The 14,612-nt window shown below is 43.6% G+C and overlaps 1 protein-coding gene across 5 annotated transcripts in view; it reads left to right on the plus strand.

Moving 5' to 3' along the window:
* Positions 1-14,612, plus strand: part of QRICH2 (glutamine rich 2) — a 930,541-nt gene that overhangs the window by 625,047 nt on the left and 290,882 nt on the right. For 4 of the 5 annotated variants that reach the window (XM_069654697.1, XM_069654692.1, XM_069654694.1 and 1 more), the window contains one exon: positions 8,111-8,212. The exons of the other annotated variant lie outside the window; for it this stretch is intronic. In XM_069654697.1, the coding sequence (XP_069510798.1) occupies positions 8,111-8,212 (102 nt within the window). The remainder of the gene's footprint in view (positions 1-8,110; positions 8,213-14,612) is intronic. 5 annotated transcript variants of the gene reach the window in all.

Below are 14,612 nucleotides of genomic sequence, written 5' to 3' on the forward strand. Positions count from 1 at the left end.
TGTATGGTAAATATTAAACATACTCATTTTCTAACAGACAGATATTGAGCACTTGTGAACTAGTTGTGCAAATGATGTTATTCAAATTGTCTGTGAAGGGACAAGCCCATCCGCCATATCCAATGTTATTAAAAATTGCTAATTCATCTCATACCTGTTTGTGCACCATGCATATGTAACACAGTGCCCCATAAGATAAAAGATTATTTTTAAAATTATTATTAGTGTATTTGGTTACATCAAAACCTTTACACAGGTTACATCAAAACCTTTACACAAAAAGAGAACACATATAAGAACAACAAACAGACAATTAATTATTCAATGATTTCACAGATAAAAACAACAACTTCATAATTTAAATGTATTTGATCATTCATGTTCATACTTCAATTCTTATAAATTCTAAAAATCTCAACGTGTCTAAAATCAAAGAAAAATCATTTACCAAATTGTGTCTACTGAAATATTAATACAATCTTTAAAATGTTTTTTTTTAAAATGTGTTTCTTGCATCTTTTAATTCAACGCACATTATCACTATAGGGCCTCATCACGAGTTGGGCTGTATTCCCGGCTGTAATACCGCCGACTGTATTAGCCCTAGCACCGACCGGCCTGGTGGTATTACCACCAGATCACGAGTTGAGCCTTTACGGTGAATCCCCATTCCTGATTGGGTCCATTGGATCCAATGGGGAATTTTCGGTGCTAATACTGCGGGCTAATACAGCCGGCTGTAATACCGCCGGAAACAGGGATTTTCACCTCCAGAAAAAAGCTGGAGGTAAAACAGCCGATATAGCACCCAACTCGGGATAGTGCCAGCCCTTAAATGCGGCGGTAATACCGTTACCACAGCATTTAAGGGCTACAGCCCAACTCGTGATGAGGCCCAAGATTCAATTTCTTTGCCACAAAAATGACAGAGATTTGATAAGTCATTTTGCCGATTTCTAATTGCCAGTTTTTACATTGTTTTCCACAAATTTAAATGGAATCTTAGAAAATGAATTTGTCTGTGTCGACACAGAAAATATTGCAAGTAGCTTGGTTACACAGTTACACATTCCATGCTTTTGGATCTAATCGAAAGTTTATGAAATCTTTATATCTTTGACATTCTTCGATTTTCTTACAGTAATCGGTTCTCCACATTCTTAGTTTTACTGAATCTGGTCTGTTTAACAAGGTCTCCCAAGTGGATTAAAGTTCATCCAGCCAGCTTAAACACAGTTTTCCATTTAGTTAGAATGGACAGAGGGGATGTTTTGAATACAGTCGCCATATACGCTAGAATTGAATCCTGTAGCCCCATGGTAATTGTTCTTAAAAATTACTATGCTTTCCATTTGACGATTGCATGTAATGATGAAAACCCCATCTCATACCTTAGTATTTGAATAGGAGTTCCATTTGGGATTCTCAACACTTTTTTACAGACGATACCTTCTGTTTTGTTCCAATATCGTTTTTCCCGTCCAGTTTTGTTTCTATTCCATATGTAGGTGTCGGAACAACCTTTTGCTTATAAAAGAATAGCAAAGGGAGATATGAGAAGGTACCATATTTTTTGTGTATTATCATTGCTTGTGATGCAGTAGTTTCTACTTTAGTTCTTAAATTCTCTCTATAGGGCAAATAAGTTTGAGTTGCATTCATGAGAAATCCCAGGTATCTATACTCTGTATGGAACTCATGGTGGCAACAGTAAAGACAGACACAAGTGATCACAGTTCAACAGTGTTTATCAAACCTGTATGCAGGTTGGAAAAACGCCTAATCTAAACCTAAATCTCAGATGGGAGCAAGTGTTGACCATCAAATGAACATAAGGCAGTCTTAGTGGCGTTGTGTCAAATAAAAGGGCCTATATTAAGAAACCTATTGCCAAACCTTACAACTAATACAAAAAGGGTGTGGGATAGTTTTAAAGAAAAAAAAAAGAAGTGTTCACAAATATTGGGCCTCATTACGAGTCCGGCGGTAACCACAGCGGTTTTACCGCCGCGGTTACCGCCGGACTCGTATTACCATTCCGCCTCTGTGACTCCCGGAATTACCAGGGCATTACAGCCCCGGTGTCCCGGGAGTCACGGAGGCGGAATGGTGTTAATCCCCATTCCCATTGAGTCCTACAGGACTACAGGACTCAATGGGAATCCATACGTTTTGAGCAGGGGTTAAGGTGGGATCTTGGAGCACAGCAATATATAGTGTTACTTTTTTCCCAAGGCTCGTGTTGCTAAAGTCTGATTGGAATACAGTATTAAATCGATCTATATTATCATTATGCCAAATAATACGGGTCCCAGATGCATTCACCACATATGTTTTTGTGCTTATCTCAGTTTTCACATCACGCTCCATCCCTTTAAACTGTACCTCCAAGATTTTATGATCACTATATATAGTTTTCCTCATGCACATCGTACTAACCAAACCACAAAGGGGGAGAGAAAGAAAAATGTAATACATTTTTGACGACAACTTACCACTAAACCATGTGGCTGTATCTACCATATCCCCCACAACTCAGCTGAATTGGTTAGTCCCCATTCTTCAAGGAATCTACCCCACAATTGTCCCTGGATATTCTTGTTTAGATGATCTCCCCCTTGAGGGCAATAATCGGGTCCAAGGCTTTGCTTCCCTCCCGTGGATACAGGTATTTCAACATTAAAATCCCCCACAATTATCAACAGCACTTCCGGATAGAGTGAAATGGCTTATTCTATTATTACCCCAAGTGATTCCAAGGAATCGGTCAAGTGTTTTTTATGTTCCAGTAGATATTAATAACCAGAAAATAACAAGAGCCTGTACAGTTCGTAAGCTTGAGTAGAACAGCAAGGCACCATTTTGATAGCCTGAAGATTTTAATTAGGATGGGTCCCCAGTCAAAATGCACAGCAATAATCAGACCCCCAGAGTGCCTGCCCAATTTCCCCTGTGTGGCTAGTTCAGAATACACAACAAAACCGTCAAGGACACAGGCAGAGGTAAGCCAAGTCTCCTGTAGACAGAAAAAGGTACATTTAGATAGCATAGAACAGGTTTCTGGAGAATTTTTGAAAAGCCAAAGACCCCTGGTGTTCCAAGATACTAGGGTAAAGATGTCTACATTATTAACTATTCAGTTTCAAACCCTGTAACTGTACAATAGAGTCTTGTAGGGTCAATGCTAACCACCTTAAACTGGAATCAGTTGAATCACCATCATTATGTTTCTGCAATTTAATATTTGACGTTGTAGCCAAACCTATAACATTTTTCTACCTCCCGTAATACAGCTTCATAGATTGCTCTACAGTGAAAGACTATTCGAACATAGTCAAATCTTTCCGGATGGACATAGTCAATCAATTTAATGTTCCCGGATGTAATGAGAGAAAGGTTTGGTATCTCGTTAAATAAGGCCAGGATTCTTCTTCTATTCATTGAGTCGGGCCGCCTTGAGGAAATAGATAGTATATTAAAACACTGGGGAGTTCCAAAAAATGTGGCTGCCTCAATTGTGTTTCATTACATGGTCACGGATTTGTGTATAGATCTTTACTTATATATTGTTGGTAAGCTTCATTCTCCGCCACCTTATCATCATGTGGGTTCGTTGTCCCAACCTTTCTGCCAATATTTTCACCCTGTCCTCTATCAACTGTTTCAATAGTTACATGGCTTTCCAGCTCAATGACAGGGGATACCGTGACAGGATCCTTAACGGTATCCTTCATAGTTAGCTGCACCACTCTCTGGGTGGTTCTTTCAACCCTTGGTAGTTCACCATTTAGATCATATCGACATGATCCCCCACTACCGTTTAGTACTCCACTCCCCCCTTCCAACATTTGTTTCATCACTCTCCACGTCATCCTTTCAATCAAGGTTAGCTCTACTTCCATATCATCTACTGCACCAACTTCGATGGTCTCAGCTTCCTTTCCACCTCCATCGGGTGCAGGTATTTCACTCCGAACCTCCCGTTGCTCACCCAGGCTTTGAAACCTCCCCGGACCATTAGATTGGAAGCAAGATTTAGCTCCAAATATCTTAGAATGGGATATTGGCGACAGCTTACTGTAATCAATAGGGAACGTAACTGCCTTAAACATTGGCATCTTCGGATTTGTTTCATACTCCTCTTTCTCATACATCCCCTACGTACTGCAGCATTACAAAGATGCCTAATATCTTCATGTGGACTCCTTTCAGGTTGCGTATTTGTAGATACGGAATGGGTATTAATAGGCTCATTTACAGCCATTGCTTCAATTTGTAGCGGTGGCTCCATCTCTTTCTGCACTGTTTCATTAACCATTTTTCTTTAGAGAAAAAATGTAATAGGCTGGTCTTATCCCGAGTACCATTGCACGGAGCGTAACTCGGTTTAGAACTGCCCCCTTGAATTTTGTTTTTCCCTTTTTTCATAGTTTCTGTTAATGTACCAATTACTACAGTGCCACCCTCCCTATTGCAAATTTCATCCTCCTTCCCCGACACATCCATATTTGTTACCGGGTCAATATCATTTACATCTTCCCCTATCAGGTACCGCCAATTATTTTTGGATATTCTGTTCTACCCCTTACCGGGCTTCCGTTTTGAAATATTATTTGCTTTTTTTAGGGGTCCCTTCTAATTTTTACGTGAGGAGACAAAGGCCTCTTCCACTACAGGAACATTGCCCTCAATTGGGCCAACTCCGGAGTCTGGGATGACCCCACTCGACTTTCCAGGGGGAGGGTAACCCAGATCTTTTTGTATGGTTTCAGTATTCACCCCTTTGCTGCCCACCACTTTGACATCAGTCATATTATGATTGCATTTATTAGTCCCCACTGCCTTAATTAGGTCCCCACCCACTGCCTTAATTAGGTCCCCAATTAGCAACATATGAAGTTGCAGTTCAGCAAGTATTTGTGCATTGACTTGCCCACAAAATGGTTCCCCCAATGACATCCTACGGGTCTACTTTCTTTCTGGGCAGAAGTGATTTCCCATTCTGCTTCCTGATTCAATGGATATTGAGATAGGGCTAATAAGGAGTTGTCTATGGGTGAGTGATTATTTTCTTCTATATTGCCTATATCTTTATCAGGCAGGAGAGAGGCAGTGTTTCCCTCAACCAATTTGTCCTGTTCATCTGGACTCACAAAACTACTCTCATCCTCCTTGTTTTATCCAGATTCAATCAAAAGAATAGATTAATCTCCAACAATCATTTCCGAGACTCCCAACCCACCTTCACCTGGAGGAGAGGGGGGAGGGGCATTTCCAATGCCATTTTCATAGTACCCCTAACAGGGGTAAATACCAAGGGGCGGACAGGATATCATCATAAGCCCGAACTCCCGACATTGTTTCCCTTCTTGTTAGAGGCACCGTCCTTTTATACATATATTTTTGATATTTCATAACCTCAATAGACAATCAGAAAAACATAAATTACACAAGCCGATATAGCGCAATCCCAGAAAATAGTCAAAAGAAAAGCCTAAATTGAGAAAGCACGTGTAGCAAAGCATCAATACATGTCCGAGAGGACCATGGATTGCACAGGCACGTGTAGCTTAGCGTCAGTAAATGGCCAAGAAAACCATAGATTGCACAGGTGCTTGTTACATTACATCAATGGATGACTAAATAAAACCCATAAATTGCACAGGCACGTGTGACATAGCATCAGTAGATGGCCAAGAAAACCATAATTTGCACAAATACATGTAACATAAGATCAATGAATGACCAAAAGGACCATAAATTGTTCAGACACATTTGACCACTAGGGCAACACTCTCCAGATATTCCGTTGTCTGTACTATACGGAATGTCAAGCCTAATTTCCCTTTTGAATCAAGCTAATATGCTGCCCGAGCACACCTAGTACTACATATGGAACAAAACATATCCCACAAAAAGTGTACATCCTGCCCCTCCGCCCCGCGGCCACCTGAAGAGCCAAACAGCCTACTTAGGGCTACTTCTGGTGCGCGCGCGGATGCGCTGGAGGGGCAGTATGCATGCGAATTTCCTGTTTAGAGGGGCGGGACCAACGAGTGCCGTTGCCCAATCACCGCACAGGTTGTGGGCGTTTCCAAGCGTACCAAACTTCCTCTTGCCGATGACGGCAGCTGGAGGCAAGCGTGCAGAACAGCCAAACAGCCTACTTAGGCCTACTTCGGGTGCGCGCGAAGATGTGCTGGAGGGGCAGTATGTATGCGACTTTCCTGTTTAGAGGGGCGAGACCAACGGGTGCCGTTGCCCAATCACCACACAGGTTGTGGGCGTTTCCAAGCTTACCAAACTTCCTCTTGCCGATGACGGCGGGTGGAGGCAAGCGTGCAGAACAGCCAAACAGCCTACTTAGGCTACGTCAGAGAAATATGCACACTATACAAAATACAATGGGCCTCATTACGAGTGTAACGGTCCGGTAACAACGGTGCCGGTAGGCCTACCGGCACCGTTGTTATCGGACCAGCACACTACGAGTCTGCCTGCCGGAGTAAGCAGACTGTAATGTAGGCACCGCCACTGTTATTTACAGTGCCGGAGCCTCTGTGTTCCCCATTCCCATTGAGTCCTATAGGACTCAAATGGTTATGGGGAATACCATTTTTCCAGCGCCTGACTTCCTGGCACGACAGGGTCGTAATCCCCCGGTTATTCTGGGAAGCCAAGCGCCGGAAAAATTCAGGAGTCCAGCGGCAGCCTGCCAGTTTCTGTCTCACATTGGCAAGTTAGTGAAATAGCTTAGTTGATTAATGATCCTGCTGAAGAGGCCTGTATACATCCCACTGTTCTCCTCTCAAAAAGAGCTATATAATGAACATACAATTCCTAATTGCTATGAAGTGAGCACAAGGTGACGTAGAATTCACCTATTTCCCAAAGAGGGAGCTCTCCTCTGCCCTCAAACTCCCTACCTACCCCACCACTCCCTCCAGTGCTGTGTAATAATGTAATTGTGTATGTTTGTACTTCATTCCTCTTTAGTTCGAAGCACTTGTCTCCCCCAACTTAGATTCCTTTGCAAGTCACCTGTTTCTTATAATGGTTTTAGTTTTCTCCCTGATATATGTCGCACTTTATTCACATTTAAATTCCTGTTCTTCAATACCAATAAATATAGGTGCTTAAAAAACCCATCAATAAAAACGTTTCTAGTGTCCTGACACTCGCCTTGCATGGTGACTTGGGTGCTCTTCAATAGAGGTAGGTAATAAGAATATTGCCATACAAATAACAAATACTGAAAACAGAGGTAAACAAAGTTGAATTAAAATAACTAAGGTAAAAATAAAGATAACAAAATTAACCTGTTTTTAATATGCTATACATTAAACATAAAATTGATTGAAACAAACAGAAACCATCTTCTGACCAGAAGCAGTATGATTAAGAGCAAGTGAGGGAACGGTGAGAATTTTTGGAAGGGTCATTGGGCCTATGTGGGATGCAGGGAAAGAGTTTACCTCCATTTTGCAAGTGGTCTTTCCTGGATGGAATTAGGTAAATGCAAACAAAGTGGTGCGGAATAGATCTGAAGACTATTGTGGATGGATGATGAATAAAGCAAAAATACATTAAATTTGACATCATTTCTGTTTTTTAAGAATAAAGCTGGTAAAATAAAACATTTTTAATTTTCCTTGGTGCATTTATATAATTTTTATTAATTTCGTTATTATAATTGTTTACATTGTTTTAAATGTAAAATCCATTCTTTTTTATCACTCCCCAAACGTCTGCCACTAGTGTGAATCTCAAACGTACATTAATTGCTAAAGATTTAAGAACTCGGAAAAGTTAAAAAACTCCTCTGTTTCTGGAATCCATTACATGGACATATTCAATGTGCATACTTGATAAAGGTTGTGGCTTCAATTCCCGTTTCTAACAAACAGTTGGAGTCCACAGTGGGGCTCTTATCAGTCAGGCATCTTCTCACCTTGCCAACCCCACCTCATTTCCCAATGTCTGTGCCGTCCCTACAATATGGAGGGCTCATGGAAAATGTATATTCGTAAAGAGGAAGGAGTTAATGGTTTGTATGAACAGGATTCTACTTTTAAAATGTAACTATAAAAATGTATCCTTTTCTGCACAGGCAAGTCATTACTGTCCCGAGTATGCCAAGCTTACCGTGTCACCGATCCAACAGGCCATACACTGTCTACGAGCTGGAGCAAGTCAGACAGCAAAACAAGAGGTAGGATGGAGGGATGGAATAAGTCTGTGATAAAGGGCAAGGCATGTGCTCTAGGCCTCACTAAGCAACTTCACCCTGAGGCTACAGACACAAGAAGTGCTTGCGTGCTTGGTCTCTTTTTGATGTCGTTGGCTGTGAGCATAGAGAGAACTGTGACAAATCCTTGGACGTTGTCACTTTCCCTGAGGGGGAGCCCGTTCCCATGAAGGCAGGGAAGTGAGGCTGCTACCCCATAGTCTCCCTGAGGGTGGTACTCAGCAGGAGGATCTCATGGGGAGGGATCCCCCTGTGGGAGCAGGGACGACTAACAAGGGAGAATGCGGTATTCCAACCATCCACCATACCCAAATCCCCCTTCTCATCCCATGCACTTCACCTCCATATCCCCCACTTCCATGTATGTTAGAATCCAAGTGATTTGCCAGCGGCTGAAACTACCGGAGGCAAAAGATTTGCATGAGAAAGGTGCAAACTACCAAAAGGTTGCACCTTTCTCATGCGAACACACATACATACTCACACCCACACACACAACACACCCAGAACATTCCCCCACCCACACCCTCAGCACACCCCCACCCACACCCCCATCATAAAGAAACCCCACTTACCTACATCTTCACGCTGGGATCCTGCAGAGCCAGTTCCCTTTCACTTCCGTGATCGGGAACCGGCACTGCAGAGTCCTTTTCTTTTCTTTTTTTTTAACAGAAGGCTGCGGGTGTGTCCCCCGCAGCCCCCGCTCACTATACCATAAAGTATAGTGAGAGGGGGGGATGTGGAGGACACCACTGCAGCCCCCGTTTTTTTTTTCAATGCTACCACCAAAGGTTCAAACTTTTGGTGTTCGAACCTTTGGTGGTAGCATTTTTAGAACTTTTGGTCATTGCGACCATTTTTTTACGGTAAAATCGTCCTATACCATATGTTAGGCTAGTGGATAACCCATTTTCTACTGAGACCAGGAACAGTAGGGACTACCCAAGGGAAACATGCTTGACTTATACTGAGACGAAGAAGAGTAAATACTACCCAAAAGGAGTACATTTGGCAAGTACAGGGATGAGGAGGAGGTGCAGAACCATAAGCTTTGTCACAAGTTTTGACACTCTCCTCCCCGATGGCTGCAATATCCTCTCCGTGCCCTGAACCAACTGACACAGGGGGGTGGGGGGAGTTAGCTCTCATCTTTCCAGAGTGGGTCCCTGCCTCTGTCATTCCTACACAGACCTACTCCTTCAAATGCCTGGTCTGCAGGCTCTTTATCTCTCCTGGCCTTTCGCTGACTGTGGCCACCATCTATAGGCCACCTGGCCAGACTGCCCTCTTCCTCTTGGAGTGGGCTTACCTCTACACATCTCTCCTTGCCTCTACCTCTCAACTTCACCTCCTCTGAGACATCAACATCCACCTGGATGCTTCTGATCCCTCCTCTGGGGTCTTCCGCAACTTCTGCAACTCTCTCTCTCTCTCTCTCTCTCTCTATTCTACCCTCTGGTCTGACACACAAAGCCAGGCACACCGTGGATGTTCTCATCGCCGCAGACATCCCTTTCTCTAACCGTCTCACTACTCCTCTCTCTTGCACTGACCACTTTCTTCTTTCCTCTCACCTGACCCTCTCTGTCCCCCAGGCAAAGCCCACCCCAGCACTTCTACCTACCTTCTTGGTCATTTGGCCCATGAAGCGTGTGTCAGTTGATGCCTTTGCCTCAACCTTCTCTGCTCCTACGACTCCTGTGGCTGACTCACACCCTGACTCTGTCTAATCTGCTTGTTGCCATTTCCAACACTCTGGACATCCTTGCCCCTGTCATGAGAATCCGCCTGAAGCCTACATCCAAGTGCAACTCTTTGTATGACTCCGACCTCACCGCCCTGAAACTCAAGTTCAAGGTGGCTGAGAGGAAATGGAGGGCTTCGGGTGCATCCTCTGACAAACTGGCCTGCCGCCTGCTCCAAAAGCAATGCAGACTCTCTGGCCTGACCAAGAAGGGAGTCCACATGCAAGCACGCTTCTCTGCAGCCTCTCACAACACAGCCAAACTCTTTAAAATCTGCCAGGAGCTGGCCAATCCTTCTGCAGTCTCCACCTCCCCTATTCCCTCACAGGACCTCTGTACGTCCCTGGCTTCTCACTTCACTACTAAAACTCAGGACATCCTCGCTCTCCTCTTCCTCTCCCCTGGTTGTGAGGAACTTTGCCTTTTTGTATTGTGACCTAGAAAGGAAGCTATTCCCTTTATCTGATAAGGAGAACTTTTTAGAACTTTGCCTTTTGAGTGTGTTTTGCCTAGGGGAGGGAGACGTCGCCCTGCCATTGTGAAAACTCTGAAAATAAGACACATGGAGAGGGGAGATATTCTCGAGGAACCCAATAGTGAAGAAACTATTAGAAATAAAAAATGCTGATGTTTTGAGCCAGAACATTACCTTGTGAACTTGAACTGAGAACTCTACTGCTGTTTAGCACTACAAATTGGAAGTTTGTGTTGTGCCTGCAAAAAGGAATTGAGAACTAGGGAAGGAAGTCTTTCCCCCAGAGCAAATATTACGCACCACAGTTGGAACTGTGGGCCGCTTTCCAGAAGAAGGGAGCCATTCTTCTGTACCAAGAAGATCCACTACCTTTTTAGTTTAGTATTTAGTGTAAGGGACAGAAGCAGGGTTTTTGACACAGGATGATGGACTATTAATTTGCAATGACATTCTGACGACACCCTTGATATGATATAATATTTTATTTATATCGCGCTCATACACATATGTTTCAGAGCGCGATATAAATACGTTTTTTACCCCCCTTAGAGTTAGAGAATGCTAGATGTTCTCTTCATCTTCTGGTAGAAGGTGTAGGCCAACAATCATGCCACATGTGTGTCAGTCTCCTCCTTTTTCTCCCTTACAGAAGACAGTTGCTTGTTGTCTCCTTAATTTATGGTGGAGTGTGATGTAGAAACCCTAGTTCAGACTGCTAATAGAGGATACAACCAGGGACTAGGGAATGGGTCTGAAAACGAGAGCTGCCAGATGTTTTTTACTATATCTACCAGATCTCCCATGCTCTCTCGCTAGTAACTTTGCTTGCTAGTACTGATGGGCTTTGTAGTCCAAAACATCCGCAGAGCCAAAGGTTGCAGATCCATGCCCAGTCACAGGTTATCTTTTTCATTTTTATTTGTGGGTGAATAAGAATCCCCAGTCCCTGTTTGTCTTCCTCATTTATGGTTGAATATGATGAGGAAGTTCACTTCCCTTGTTGTCTCCTTTATTTCTAGTTGAAGCTGAAGGAGGCCCAGCCCCTCGTGGTCTCTTTTATATCTAGTTGAGGGTGATGAAGAAGCCCCATCCCTGATTGTCCTCTTTATTTAAATTTGGGGATGATAAAGCAGCCCAGTCCTGGTTTGTTTCCTTTATATGACGTTGAGGGTGATGATGACGCCTCAATCCCATGTTGTTTGAATTATACACAGTGGAGGGAAATGAATGCGCCATAGTCTCTGGTTGTCTCCTTTAGTTTTGATTGAGTGCAAAGAGGCTCCAGTTCCTGGCCAGTCCCTTTATTTCTAGTTGAGAGTGAGGAAGCCTCAGACCCCGGTTGGCTCCTATAGTTTTGGTTGTATGTGATGAAGCACTAGTCCCGGGTTGTCTCTTTTATTTGACGTTGAAGGTGACAAGAAGGCCTAAGACCCACTTTTCTCAATTATAATTAGGTGAGGGGGATGAAGAAACCCATTTCCCTGGTTGTCTCCTTTATATGTAGATTAGGGGGATGAAGGAGCCCCATTCCCCTGTTGCCTCCTTTAGTTATGGTTAAGGTTGATGGAGAACTATGAAGAACTCTGGCACATGGTTGCCCTATTTATTTGTGGTTGAGGGTGATGGCAACTGTGGTTATATCTTTTAGTTTTGTTTGTGTGCAATGAAGAAGTGCCAGTCTCTGGTTGTCTTCTTTGTTTGTAGTTGATAGCGACAAGGAAGCCCTCGTCCCTGATTGCCTCCTATATATTTTGTTGAGGGTGATTAAGAAGCACCAAACCTTGGTTGTCAACTTTATGGATGATGATTATGAAGGAGCCCCACTAATGGCTGCCTCTTTGAGGTTTGGTTGCATGTGATGAGGAAGGGCCCTTCCCTGATTATCTCATTTATTTGTAATTGAGGGTGGCAAGGATGCCCCAGACCCAGTTGTCTCAATTGCATGTAGTTGAGGGGGATGACGTTCCAATCTCTGGTTGTCTCCTTTATATGTAGATGAGGGTGAGGAAAGAGCTCTTGCTGCTGTTTGTCTAGTTGAAGCATAGTTCAAGGTGATGAAGGAGCCCGAGTCTTTAGTTGTCTCCTTTAGTTTTGCTTACGAGTGGTGTGTAGTCACAGTTCCTAGTTGTCTCCTTTGTTAGTAGGTGATATTGAAGAAGGATCCCTAATCCTTGATTGTCTTCTTTATTGATGGCTCGGGTTGATGAAGAAGCCCTCTTCTCCAGATAACCCTTTTCGTCAGTGTTTTGGGCGGAAGAAATGGCTAAGTCCCCATCATGTGCTTTTGTTCAGTTGATTAGGGTCAAGAATGTATTGCTATCTTTGATTGTCACTGTTGGTATGTGCTTGGGGTGGAGATGGTGCCATACTCACTGGCTGTCTTGTTTGGTCTGTATTTAGGATAAAGATCTGGGGTTAGTTCACAGCCATCTTCTTTGCTTAGTGGTTGCGGCCTAAAGACGATCCTCCAGTCCCTGTTTGTCTATATGTCTTAGGCAGTGGGCTGAAAAAAGAGAATCTGGTCCTTGTTTGTCTCATTTGGTCACTACATGGAGTGAAAACATGGCCCTATTTAATGATGATTAGATATGTTCAGTCATTATGGTGAGGAAGGGGCAGTAGTCTCTAGTTGTCGCCATTGTTCAGTGCTTCGGGTGAAGTAGCCATTTCAGTCACTAGTTTTCTCCCTTTTTCAGTGCTTAGGATGAGAAACTGATGTTCTGGTAGTTTCCTTTGTGCAGCAGTTTTACCAAGGGGAAGAGGGGCATAGCTTGGGCTAAAAGAAGATCATACCTATGAGACTGCCCATATTCTTGGAAACCTACCGACAAGAGAATCCCTGTGCACATCAGTGAAAGACGAGTTGTGTTGAAGTTGTGGACTTGTTTGTGTGATGAAGTTACCAGGTGAGAATATCTTCCCCTTGGGCACTTCTGTGTATGCTCAGTGTCACAGAGTGGAGACCTAAAAGACTAGCTTTTCCCCCCCCCACAGTCCTGCTCAATGCTGTGCCTTCCCTCTAACACGTGTTAAAGAATGACTGTGACTTTGCCCTTGTGGCTTTCCCAAACCTATAAAGTGTGAGGACACTACATCACATTCCTACTTGGGCATCAAATCTGTTCTTAGCTGAACATAGTTAAAGCTGCAGGTTCTCACAAGCCTGTCACCTGTCACGTGCCCTCCCATTCAGCAGGCAACAAAAGATACGGGGCATGAGAAAGGGTTGTGCTCATCACCAAGTATCCTTCACAAGAGGTGAGGCCATAGTGGCACATGTAGGCATAGGTTTGGCACAGTGACAATACAGGACTGGTCTAGTATTCCCCTGTGCAACACTCACACACACAAACGCACATGTATACTCACTCACACAGACAGACAGACAGACAGACAGACAGACAGACACACACACACACACACACACATATATATTGTTCTCAACAGTCAAGTAAGTAGAGCTGATTTGTCACTGATCTCTGCTCCATAGAAATAGCCTGTTTGAGACACATTGCTTCTCTCTGCAGCTAGTTTGTGTGAGAAGCATGCACACCACACCCACAGTTCCCAAGCCTATCCTGACATATTGTCTTCAAAACACATTTAACAAAACCAATTATTCCTCCTGGAGAAAATGAAGCCCTTCCTACCAAAGGCCAGCATCACATACACTGCACAGGTCCTGGCCATATCTCACCTGGACAGAGGAAATGCCCTGCGCACCGGTCTACCCATCACCCCATTTAGCAACCATGAGAAGCTTTCTCCATGCCATTGTCTGCCTCATAAAAGGTCGCCATATAATTCCCACGCTCATCAGACTTCACAGACTAGAGCAACAGAAATGTCAACAAGGAAAAAAGCGGGACACGAGCATTACTGCTCTACACCACAAGACTATAAACCTCAGACCCATCTACATATCAGACTCACCCTGATGCAATTCAGAAAATAATTAAAGACTTTCCTCTACAAAGAAGCACCTCTTTTACACATTGTAAAATAATCCCCCAAATCCACCCTCCTGACACCCACTGTCTACAGCCCACCTCGTTGTCTCCCCATGTCCCCTTTCAGAACTGTTACATGCTCCCAATAACTCTAAAAGTTAACTAATCTTTGCTACATGTAGTGGTATCCT

Source organism: Ambystoma mexicanum, chromosome 3q (genome assembly GCF_040938575.1).
Source record: "Ambystoma mexicanum isolate Mex_15411 chromosome 3q, UKY_AmexF1_1, whole genome shotgun sequence".
Lineage (NCBI taxonomy): Eukaryota > Metazoa > Chordata > Amphibia > Caudata > Ambystomatidae > Ambystoma > Ambystoma mexicanum.